This window comes from Muntiacus reevesi, chromosome 9, assembly GCF_963930625.1.
Source record: "Muntiacus reevesi chromosome 9, mMunRee1.1, whole genome shotgun sequence".
Classification (NCBI taxonomy): domain Eukaryota; kingdom Metazoa; phylum Chordata; class Mammalia; order Artiodactyla; family Cervidae; genus Muntiacus; species Muntiacus reevesi.
Genome location: NC_089257.1, coordinates 66,491,108 through 66,503,891, shown reverse-complemented (window position 1 = coordinate 66,503,891; position 12,784 = coordinate 66,491,108). Strand labels below are relative to the sequence as shown.

General features: G+C 37.0%; 1 protein-coding gene across 1 annotated transcript in view; it reads left to right on the top strand.

Moving 5' to 3' along the window:
- The first annotated feature begins 245 nt into the window (after positions 1-245).
- The window catches only part of LOC136174977 (NXPE family member 2-like), a 34,507-nt gene continuing 21,968 nt past the window's right edge, over positions 246-12,784 (top strand). Inside the window, exons 1-2 of the mRNA XM_065945271.1 lie at positions 246-271; positions 1,285-1,390. Coding sequence (XP_065801343.1) covers positions 246-271; positions 1,285-1,390 — 132 coding nt within the window. The remainder of the gene's footprint in view (positions 272-1,284; positions 1,391-12,784) is intronic.

The following is a 12,784-nucleotide window of genomic DNA, read 5'->3' as shown; positions in this document are numbered from 1 at the left end:
GTGACCATGGGCTGGGATTAGATGTGTCTGTTTTTTAAAATGAATTTCCTCCTCCTCCTGGCTTCTTTCTCCGGCTCTGTGACGTGAGCAGGGGCAGGGCTGTGATCCTACGAGGCACACTTGAGCCACCAATGGCATTTCAGCTTTTGATCAATGAAGCTTATAGGGAAACTCCAGCCCAAAATAAATGCAAAGACTGCTTTATCCAAAGAAAGTCTGGACGGCTGTAATTCCTGTGAGAGAATATGATGGAGAAGACATTCATTCATAGGTACCATCCAACTCTTATTTGTAAATTTAATGGCTGAAACAGGAGGGAGAACCATAGTCCTGCCAGTGATTTTCAGACGGTGCAATCCCGTAAGGGATAAAAATCAGTTTTACTGGGGTGTAGAAAAATACTTTTAAAATGAAATAGTCACATAGAATAAAATATAAAAACTAGAAAATATCATAGTACACTGCATGCAGTAAGAATAAGGATTGTTTATGAAACTTGTGTTGTGTATGTCTATGCACGTGTGTGTGTATGCCCTGAAATGAGATTTGATATGATCTCAACTGTGTGTCTCAGGCAAAAGTAGTTTGGGAAATGCTGCCATAATTTAACTCTTTGCCACATACTTTTGGCATTCTGTGTTTGCAAAACAAACTAAAAGTCTGGCCACTCAACAGTGACCTTCTCTAAAGGATACACTCTTGCCCTTTATGGTAATGCTTCTCAACTACTTCAACATGAGGCGATGAAAAACCTGAGGTGGAAATAAGCTGCCTAAGAAAGCAAATGGGAGATTGAGAAGGAAGCCTCCTGAAGCAGTTAACACCAGGGAGAGAGAACACCAGATAATGCATATGTGCGTGTGCGTGTGTGTGCGTGTGCGTGTGTGCGTGTGTGTGTGTGTCTGAGAGAGATTTAGAGACCAGAATTCATTAGAGGGCACCAGAAAAAAAGTGTTTCTTAGGGTAAATAGCTGTAAAACCTTGCTACACTTGCTGAGCCAGTAATGCGAGAGCCCTGATATGACTCAAATGAAAAAGTTCATCTAAGATTAGGAACCAGGAGATCTTTCCTGCTTCACCCAGTTCAGTTCTTTTCTTTGGGGAGGACAATTGTTTCTGATTTCTAATAGAACCTATGATGGAACATCCTGGAAACCCAGAAGAGAGCAAGTGTCTAGAACATAACCTATTCTGAAAAAGTACTGAGGAGGAAGCTAAGTATGCAGAGCAATGTCATGTTTATTTGAATCAACATGTGAGTATTTTTCCTGTCTTCTCTTATAGGTTCCTCACTTTGTTTCCAAATGCCATAGCTCATAAATTACTGCTGATGTGGATGCTTATCTTAGCTTTCTGGGTCATTTACTTCTCTCCCAAACACCACACAAAGGTAGGAATTGTTTCCTTTTTCAGAATTTCAGAAAAGGTCACAATGACTTGGAATGTTCACTATGATTAACACAAGAATTAAATGTTAAAAGCATGTAATCTTAGCAATAGATGTGGATGAGAGGATCCTTTGTTCTGCAGTAATTCCTTTGATAGTATGCATTCTATTATTATTTTTTTTTTTGAGCGACAGGTAGATTTGCAGTCTCTATGTAGTGTTTGACACTGCTAACCATCCTGCCTAAGCGTTTTCTCCAACCTTGGTCCCTGAGCCTCCAATCCAATTAAATCTCCGTGTCAGCCCCTGCCTTTTTCACAGTTTTTTTTTTTTTTTTTAATACTTTACATAATTCAGTTCACATGCCTTGATTTTCCTTTTCCTCAGTCTTTTTTAAAAACGGATTTTGCTTTACTTTTTCTTCTTCTCAACCATTCAATACAAATCTCATCTTTCAAAAGTTCTGTTTTCATCATCTTCTTGTCCTCATGATCAATAACTTTCACCAATGGCTTTCAGAGGGCAGTGCAGAAGAGATCAACTCCTTAACCATTCAAGCTTCTTCTAAATCCGAGCCCAGCTTCTTTTCAAAGTATCTATTTCACCTTTGTATAATACAGACCCTCACCTCCAAATAAAAAGGACCACAAATCTAGGACGTTCAGTCTATGATGGAAACTGGTAAACTGTGGAGCTCTCAAACCACAGCTCAAAAACTTCCTCTCTGTGAACCTTCTCAGTAAATATGTGTTTTCTAGATTTCTTCCATCAATCTTCTCGTTCATGCTTGTACCCTTTAATTCATATGCTCAGGTCCCATCAACAAATATTTGTGTCTCTTAAAGTGAGGCCTGGACACTCTGTACTGAAATGCCCATGTTTGTGCATGTGTGTGTAAAATGCAGATTCCTGAGCCCTGCTAAGAAGCTGCTAAAAACAAATCTCTGGATTGAACCTAAAATGAAGTTTTGAAAAATCTAATCAGAGAAGATACAAGTACACCAAGGTTCATAACAGCACTATTTACAACAGCCAAGACATGGAAGCAACCTAAGTGTCCATCAACAGAGGAATGGATAAAGAAGATGTGGAATAGATACTCAGTGGGATATTACTCGGCCATATAAAAGAATGAAATAATGCCATTTGCAGCAACATAGAGGGACCTAGAGTTTATCATACTAAGTTCACTACAGCAAGTCAGAGAAAGACAAATGTGGTATGATATCACTTATTTGTGGAATATAATAAATGATACAAGTGAAGTTATTTTCAGAACAGAAATAGACTCACAGACATAGAAAACAATCTTATGGTTACTAAAGGGAAAGTGGGGATGGGGGAGGGGTAAATTAGGAGTTTAGGATTAACAGATACACACTACTGTATATAAAATAGAGGGGCCTTGGTGGCTCAGTGGTTCAGACTCTGATTCCAGCAGGGGAGCTGATTTCTGCTTGGGGAGCTAAAGATACCACATTCTGTGAAGCACAGCACCGCCCCCCCCTCAAAAAAACAGAAAAACAACAGGACCTACTGTATAGAACAGGGAACTTCATTCAATATCTTGTAATAACCTATAATGAAAAAGAATCTGAAAAAGAATATATATAAATAAATAACTGAATCACTTTGCTGTACACCAGGAAACTAATACAACATTGTAAATAAACTGTACCCTAATAAAAATGAACAAAATGATAGTTTGAACAAAGTCCCCCAGCTGATTCTCACCCTCACTGAAGTTTGAGAATCACTGCCTTCGTAATTCCAGATCTGAGATTTTTTTCTGTGCCTCACTCTTGAATTCATTCCTCGGTTATCTCCACCTGTTTCACTAGTGTTACCAACACAGAGAAAAACACACAGAGGTTATCTTCTTCCTCGCCTCCCTCCTTGGCAAAACAGAATCATATGGAAAGAAATTCTCTGCGTTTTCTCCTATGTCTCCTATGTTGCCTCAGCCCATTAGTCAACTAAACCAATTCTCTCTCCACAAGCAGTCAGTCACTAATCTCCTAAATTCTACCTCCTGTTTCTCTCATATCTATCCTTTTATCTCCATCCCCAGAGTCTTGATTTAGTCAAGTCCTTTGTCATTTCTCATCTATGGTGTTGAAATAGTCCTCTCATTAATTTCCCTGCCTCTGGTCTCAGCCTGATCCAATCATTCATTCAACAAACCTTTGTTGGGTATAGATTGTGTGTCAGGGCTGAACTGGGTATTAGGGATACAGAAATATAGGACATAATCTTTGTGTTCAAGATCCTGAGATTGTATTTCTAAAAGAAAAATGTCATGCTCCCAACTTCAGGGGAAACACGGCAGGGTTCAGATTTCCTGGCTCACTGTCTTAGTCAGGCTTTTTTATGAAAGGATTTAGAAAACCTGGACCAAGGCATTCTTGAACTGGCTGATTCCTCTGCTTGTTCTTCCTCCAGATTTTCATGTAGCTAATGCTCTTCGTTCAGATCTTTGCTCAAATGTCATCTTTATTTAGCACTAGAAATGGCTCCCACCCCACTACTTAGTATTTCCCTTACCCTGACTTTAAAAAATAATGATAATACTTTTCACTTTCTAAAATACTATATAATTTACTTACTCTGTTCTTTGATTATTGTCCCTCTTGGCCTGCTGTAAGGTGACTGCCATAAGAGAAGGATTTTTATTATTATTCATTTGTTGGTATATCCTAAGTGCCCAGAACAGTGGTTGGCACATAGTAGGTGCTTAACAAATAAATTTCTTTAAATTACAAAATAAGGACTGCTCAGTGGTCCTGGTGAGATATAATGGTGACCTGAAATAAGGTACTAACAATGAGGATGGAAAAAAGTCAAGGAATTTGAGTTAAAATTGACAGGAATAAATTGACTGTGGCACAGGGGTGAGGATGTGGAATTAAGTAGGAATTATTCCAGATATGTACAACTGCCTGGCTGGTGATGCCATTTGTTGAATTATAGAATAGAGTAAGACAAACAGTTTTGGAAGAAAAAAGACAAGTTTAGATATGAACAGTCTATGTTGGAGGTGCTTTTAGGTCATCTAAATGGAGATGTTGCTTCAGTAGACTTGAATATACAAATCTGAAGCTAAGAAAGATGTGATTTAGAAAAATGGACTTAAGATCATCAGAATATAAATGACAGCCTAGCTTATTGATGTTGGCGACAATTCCTTGGGTGAGCTACAGAGTGAAAAAAAAAGACCTACTATACAGCACAAGGAACTCTACTCAATACTCTGTAATGGCCTATATGGGAAAAGAATCTAAGAAAGAGTTCAGCTCAGTTCAGTCGCTCAGTCGTGTCAGACTCTTTGCGACCCCATGAACCGCAGCATGACAGGCCTCCCTGTCCATCACCAACCAAACTCATGTCCATTGAGTTGGTGCCATCCAACCATTTCATTCTCTGTCGTCCCCTTCTTCTCCTGCTCTCAATCTTTCCCAGCATCAGGGTCTTTTCCAATGAGCCAGCTCTGGATATATGTATGTGTTCAACTGATTCACTTTGCGGTACACCCACAACTAATACAATGTAAACCTACTATACCCCAACAAGAATTTAAAAAAGAAAAAAAAGTTGCTAAACTATTGCCCCAAGGAACAAAAAAAGCACTGGTCTGTGAAATGAGTGGGAGGAGAGAAAGAGACTGACAAGAACTCCCGAGAAGTTTAACTGGGTAAATTCAGGGAATAAACAAAAGTTTTAGTATAGCAGTTCTTTGTATAATATGGGAGATATGTGAAAACATTTAAATTCTTATGGAAAGAAGTTAACAGAAGTAAATAGGAGGTAAAGGAAAAAATGTGGGTCCAATTAAGTAGGGAAGGGTAACAGAAAGTTGAATTGCTGACTACTTTAAAAAAATTTTATTTAGATTTAAAATTTTTTAATTAATTAATTAATTTATTTATTTTTGGTTGTACTGGGTTTCTGTTACTGTGTGGGCTTTTCTCTAGCTGAGGTGAGTGAGGGCTACTCTCTAGTTGCAGTACATGGGCTTCTCATCATGGTGGCTTCTTTTCTTGCCGAGCATGGGCTCTGGGAGGTGTGGATCTCAGTAGTTGGGGTATGAGGCTCCGAAGCTGCAGGTCCCTGGGCTCTAGAGCATAGGCTTAGTGGTTGTGGCACATGGGCTAAGCTGCGCTGCAGCATATGGGATCTTCCTGGAACAGGGATCAAACTCATGTCTCCTGCATTGGCGGGTGGATTCTTCACCACTGAACCACCAGGGAAGCCCTGGATCTTTTTTTAAATAAGAATTAAAAATATATATATATATTTATTTATTTGGCTGTACTGGATCTTCATTGTGGCATACAGGATCTTGGATTTAGTTCCCTGACCAGGGATGGAATCCACGCCCCTGCATTGGGAGAATGGAGTCTTAGCCACTGGACCACCAGGAAGTCCCTGACTACTTTTTTAGATTTTTAAAGTTTAGGAACAAAAAAATTCAGTTATTGGAGGAGATGCCTCCTGAATGTTGAGGGCTACTTGGATGTTATCAGGATTTTCAACGATGAAGACTGTAAGACAATTTCTTCAAAATTTTCAGTCAATGAGTTGAGTAGAAGCTACCAATGATTAGCACATGATGGATGATAGGAGGATTATGTAGTGATATTAGTGAAATTTGGTTAGACTTATCTTGGAAGACTCTAAGTCCTCCCCATCTGCAAAGAAGGTCTTTTTTCAGAAGATCTTAGAGTCTTCCAAAAATTACAGTATGTATTAGGGCCTATATATGGGAAATATAAGTGCATTTGAATTAAGTATTTATATTTCATATGCATATGTATTTACTCTATATTTATATCTAATATGCACTTGAAATATATGTATATATATATCCCTAATATTTATGTTTGAAATAAGTATCTTTGAAATAGGCTGTTAAAGGAATGAGGCAACTGGGTAAGAGAAATTGAGCGCTGAATCCTGATCCCCACCCTACTACTACTGTCTTAAAGAGACATTCCCCTTTCTGTGACTCATTTCAAGGGTCAGGCACAAAATTGTTTTCCCTAGCTCATATTTATGGCTCATATATTATGTGATTTCAATACATAATATTCTTCAAACAATGGAGGAAGGGAGAACAGAGGATAATGGATTACGAGGGGTTGGGATTGGGAGGGACTGAGTGTGACTAAAAAGGGCTATATGAAGCAGGCAGATGGTGATGGAGATATTCTGTATTTTGATTATCTGAGTGTTAGTCTGTCAGTCATGTCCTACTCTTTGTGACCCCATGACTGTAGCCTGCCAGGCTACTCTGTCCATCAATTCTCCAGGCAAGAATACTGGAGTTTTAGCCATTCCCTTCTCCAGGGGTCTTCCTGACCTGGGATCCAACCTAGGTCTCCTGTATTGCAGGGAGATTCTTTAATGTCTGAGCCATCAGGGGAGGCCCATCTTAATTATATCCAGTGTCAATATGCTGGTTGTGATATTTTACTACAGTTTTACAAGATGCTATTGTTGAAACTGGGTAAAGGATACATGAAGTCTCTCTGTTATTCTTATTTTTTTCATATTTTATTTATCTTATTCTATTGTATTTTTATTTATTTTATTCTATTATTATTATATGTATGTGAATTTACAATTGTCTAAAAATAGTTTTTTTCACTCACTGCTATACTACTGTTCAAATTAAACATCTCATTACAAACCGAATCTTGCCCAAACTATATATCCCTTAAGAGTAGAGCCTCATGTGGTACTTAGATTGCCTTTATCAGTTGTTGTTTAGTTGCTAAGATGTGTCCAAGTCTTTGTGAGTCCATGGACGGTAGCCCCCTAAGGCTCCTTTGTCCATGGGATTTCCCAGGCAAAAATGCTGAAGTGCCATTTTCCTACTCCAGGAGATCTCCCCGACTCAGGGATCGAACCTGCGTCTCCTGCCTGTCAGGCAGAGTCTTTACTACTGAGCCACCCGGGCCTTGTTCAAATGTTCCTGCCTGATTCAGGTGCTACAGGAGTTATAGGGAAACATGATAAGTTTCTCATGCAGGCTAAGAAAACTTCTTGCCCCATATGTCTGGCTGAATGGCCAAAAGTAGGGATTCCATAGAGTGGGCAGAGAAGACAAAGCTCAAAAGGGTTATCCCCCAAAGCAGAGATTAGACCGTGTCACTCTTACCCTAAATAGCATGCTAAAGGCTTGGGGGAATTGAACTACAGGCTGGACCATTGCCCAGGTCCCAGGGTGGCCACTGGATATTAGATGCATGGGACAGATTCAAACAGTACAGGCAAAGGCTTAGAGAACTGAACAGACCTTGAAACTAGAGCTTGTAAAAGGTGGGTTGGAGCTTATGGCTTTAACCTAACTAGGTTTGATTGCCTGGTTAAAAAAAATATCAGCATTATCTTTAGAGTTTAAACAAGACCCGAATCTCATAGCACAACAGTTAAAATATCCAGTATATGAGCCAAAACAATTTAGCATATGAGGAACCAGGAAAACTATAACTTTCAGGAGAATAAGCAAAGTTACTAACTCTTAGACACATAGCTGTTGAAGTTATCAAAAACTTTAAGACAGTAGTTACAATTGTATTAGTTTTCTTCTGCTGCTGTGACATATTATCACCAACTTGGTGGCTTACACGATAGAAATGTATTTTACGTTATGTTTCTTGAGGTCAAAATTCCAGAATGAGGTTCAACTGGGCTAAAATCAAGGTGTTGGCAGTGTGTACACCTTTCTGGACACTCTGTGGGAGAGTATATGCCCTTGCCTTTTCTAGCTTTTAGAATTTGTCTGCTTTTCTTGGCTCCTCCATCAGTGAAAGCCAGCAAATTTGGGCCAAGTTCTTCTTAGCCAGCTGTCTGGTCCTCCCTCCTTTGCCTTCCTCCTTTATTTTTTTCCCCCTCTTTTTCTTTTGAGGACCCTTGTTACATTTGGCCCACCTAGATAATTCGATATAATTCAGTATTCCCTATTTTAAGGTCAGCTGATTAGCAACTTTAATTGCATCTTTGATTTTAATCTTGAGATGCAATCATCCTGGGTTAGGGTGGACCCTAAAGCCCATGACAAGTGTCTTTTTAAAAGAGAAGAAGGGAGAGGATGCACAAGGTGAAGTGAATCTGATGGCAAAGATGGCAGTGATGCTTCTACAGGCCAAGAATACCAAGGACTGCTAGCATCCACCAGAAGCTAGGGGAGAGGCATGGAGCATACTCTCCTTCAGAACCCCCAGAAGGAATCATCTCTGTTGACGTCTTGATTTTAGAATTCTGGCCTCCATAACTGTGAGAGAATAAATTTATGTTGTTTTAAGCCACCAAATCAGTGACAATTTGTAATGGCAGCCTTAGGAATCTAAAACAGTCAGGCAAAAATATAGAAGAACTAAAGAGTACAATTAACTGAATCTGTTTGACATTTATAGAACATTTCACCCAGTAATAGCAGAATATATGATATTTTCAGTGCACATAAAACATTCACCAAGATAGAACATATCTAAAGTCATAAAACAAATCTTAATAGACTTTAAAGTAACTGAAATTACACAAAGTTTGTTCTTTGACCATAATGAAATTATACTGGAAATCAGTAACAGAACAATAACTGGTAAATCTCTCAGCATTTGGAAATTAAGTGACACAATTCTGCATAATCCATGAATCAAAGAATAAGCTTCAAGGGACATGAGAGAACATTTTGAACTAAACAAAAATGGCAATATAACATTAATATTTGTTGTATTTCCAGTACAGCTAAGGCTGTACTTAGAGTGAAATTTATAAATGAAAGAAGAGCAATGCAGGAGTCAACAACTGTACTTTTGAATTTGTTCTTTTTTTTCATGTATAACTCATCTATAAATTAAGTGGTTATTTTAAAAAAGAAGAAAGTTACCAAATCAATAATCTAATTTCTACCTTAAAGAACAAGAAAAAGAAAGCAGAAAGAAGGAAATAAAGAACAGCACAGTAGAAATCATTAAAACTGGAAACAAATACAATGGAGAAAATCAATAGAACAAAAGTTGGTTCTTTAAAATGATTAATAGAATTGATCAAACTTTAACCAAACTGATATTGAAAAAAGAAAGAGTAGGCATAAATAACCAATATCAGAATTGACAAAAGACACATTATTAAGGAAATTAGAGACATTTAAGTATAATAACAGAAAACCACAAGCTACTCTATGAATGTAAATTTGACAACTTAGATAAAATGGATGAATACCATAAAGTACCAAAAGTCACCCAAGAATAAATAGATGTTCTGAATAGTTAAAACTCTCCTGAAAAAGAAATATCTAGGCCCAGATAGTCATTTTACATGGTAAAATTCTATTACATACTTAAAAAGTAAATAACACTAATTTTATACAGTCTCTTTTTCCAAAGGATAGAAGAGAATGAAAAACTCCCAAATTATGTTATTAGGCCAACATTACACTGATGCCCAAACCAAAGAGTACAAGGAAATAAAATAACAGATCAATATGCTTTATGAACACAGGTGCAAATATCCTCAACAAAATATTAACAAATCAAATCTAGCAATATATAAAAAGAATAATATACCATAACCAACTGGCTTTTATCCCAGGAATACAATTGCTGGTTTAATGTTTTTAAAAATCAATCAAAATATTCAACCATGTCAACAGGCTACAGAAGAAAAAAATACATGATCATATCAATTTATACAGAAAAAATTTGACAAAATTCACATGTCATTTATGACAAAACATTTAGCAAGCTAGGAATGAAAGAGAACCTCTCTAACCCATTAAATTACATCCCTAGCAAATATAGAGCTAACATAATTTTTAATGGTGAAAGGGATTCTTAATCCCTGAGATCGTAAAGAAGGCAAGGATGTCCATTTTCACCACTTCTGTTTAGCATCATACTGGAAGGGCTAGCCATTGTAGCAAGCGAAGGAAAAGGAAGTAAAGCACATGTACGTTGGAAATGAGGCGATAAAACTGAAACTATTTGCCCTATTTGTCCCAGATGACTTGATTGTCTACATAGAAAATCCTGAAGAACAGACAAAAATGCTCCCAGAACTATTATGTAATTTTATCAAGGTCATAGGCTATAAGGTTAACACAAAATTCAGTTTTTTTCTATATACTGTAATTTTAGCAATGAAAAATCAGATATAGAAACCCACATAATGCCATTTACAAGAGATTAAAAAATGAAATCCTGAGATAAAATTCTAACAAAATAGGGTAGAATCTATAGTCTGAAAACTTTAAAATGGTGAAAAAAATTATATACATAAAAATGTTCAAACAGTGTTGAACACATACAGTGTTCATGGATTGGAAGACTCATAACTGTCATCACACTATAGATTTAACACAATTTGAAACAAAATCTTCACAGGAATTTTTGTTGATCTAGATAAGATAATTCTAAAATTTATATGGAAAGGTGAAGGAAATAGCACAGACAAACCAAGTTTTAAAAAGAAGAATAGAGTTGGAGGCCACACTAAAATAATTCGAGACTCATTATTAAGATACAATAGTTGACACAGTATAGAATTAATGAAGGAATAGACACAAAGGTGAGTAAAACAGAATAGAAAGTCCAGGAATGCAGCCATACAAAAAAGGTGACTTGATTTTTGAGGGATGTAGAAAGGAAGTTCAATGGAAAAATGATAGTTTTATAATGTGGTTAGAACCACCAGCCATCTGTATGGTAATAAAATGAATATCAACCTAAACCTCATAAATTATATAAAAATTAACTCAAGTGCATCATAGGTCTAAATATAAAGGGTAAACCCATAAAAGTTTTAAGGAAGCAGATTATCTTAACCTCCTGTGGTTAGTCAGATTTCTTAGATATAAAGCTAAAAACATGATCCATAAAATTAAAAAAATAATAATATGGGACTTCATCAAAGTTAAAACATTTTTCTTTGCGAAAGACACTGTTGAGAGAATGAAATGACAAGGAATGGAATGGGAGAAAATATTTGCAAATTATACATTCAGCAAAGCACTTGTATCTATAAAATACGGTGAACACTTGAGTAACGAGTTTGAACAGCACAGGTCCACTTATATGTGGATTTTTTTTAACAGTAAACATGCCAGTTCTATGGGATCTGCAGCTGGTTGAATCCATGGATGTGGAATCGAGTATATGGAGGAGTTGCATTTACTGATTGTAAATGACTATAAGTTATACTTCTAGTATAACTGACACATAGGATAAATATAGCTGACTACAATTATACTCAGATTTTTGATTGTGTGGAGGGTTGGCACCCCAACCTCCACATTGTCTAAGGGACAATTGTATAAAAAAGCTCTCAGAATTCAAAAGTAAGAAAGCAAATAATTCAATTAAAAATTAGGCCCCCAAACTTGAGTAGATCCTTCACCAAAAAGATATAATGGATGGCAACTAAGCAAAATAAAAATATATAGTCCATGTGATTTGCCACTAAAGAAATCCAAATTAAAACTCTGATGAGCTGACCCTATGTACCTACTAGAATGACAAAAAATACAATAAAAGAAAACCCTGCAATTTCAACTGCTGGTAAAGACACGGAACTTCCATTGCTGGTGAGAATGTCAAAAAATACACATGTTCTACAAAACAATTTGGTTGTTTCTTGTAAAGTTAAAGATGCATTTACCATACACCTTTATAATTCCTACTCTTAGGTATTTTTTTGTGGGGCAGGTCTCTCAATTGTAGAACTCTCACTGGGCCAGTAATTGTTTGTTGTTGGAGGTTGTCTTCAGCATTGTCAGATGGTATACCTTGACCTCTACCCACTAGATGTTACAGCAACCTTTCAGCCTCCCCACCCCCCAACACACCGCCACTCTGCTTCAGCTGTGACAGTGTCCCTCAGAGACAGTCAAAAAAGAACCATGAAAAAGAGCTTAACATCACTAATTATCTGAGAAGTGCAAATCAAAACTACAATAAGTTATTACCCCACACTGGTCAGAAAGGCCATCACCAATAAAACACACCTTGACCCTGAGTAATCAATGGAAAGTCCACTCTGGAAGTCCCTCCCAAGAAGAGTGAGTTCCAATCTTCAAAATCTTCCACAATACCTTTATCATCTGTTAGACTAGACTCTTATTTAGTTGTTACTGGGATCTTTATATCATAAGAACTATAGGATATTTGTTTTTGTAAAGAAATTAGGAAGCAGGATTGCATAGTTAAAATTAATGAAGGCCATTGTCAGAAAGAAGGAAACCAAGATGGCTGATTCTCCTTATTTGTTCCCCTGAGCTCCTCCAAGTCCTTTAAATATTTAGGTTAGACTTTTTGTTCTTTTTTCTTTTCTTTTTTGACACTAATTGCCTTCTTTACTGAAAGAATTATTCTCGATGAAAGGTTAATGGTTCTGGAC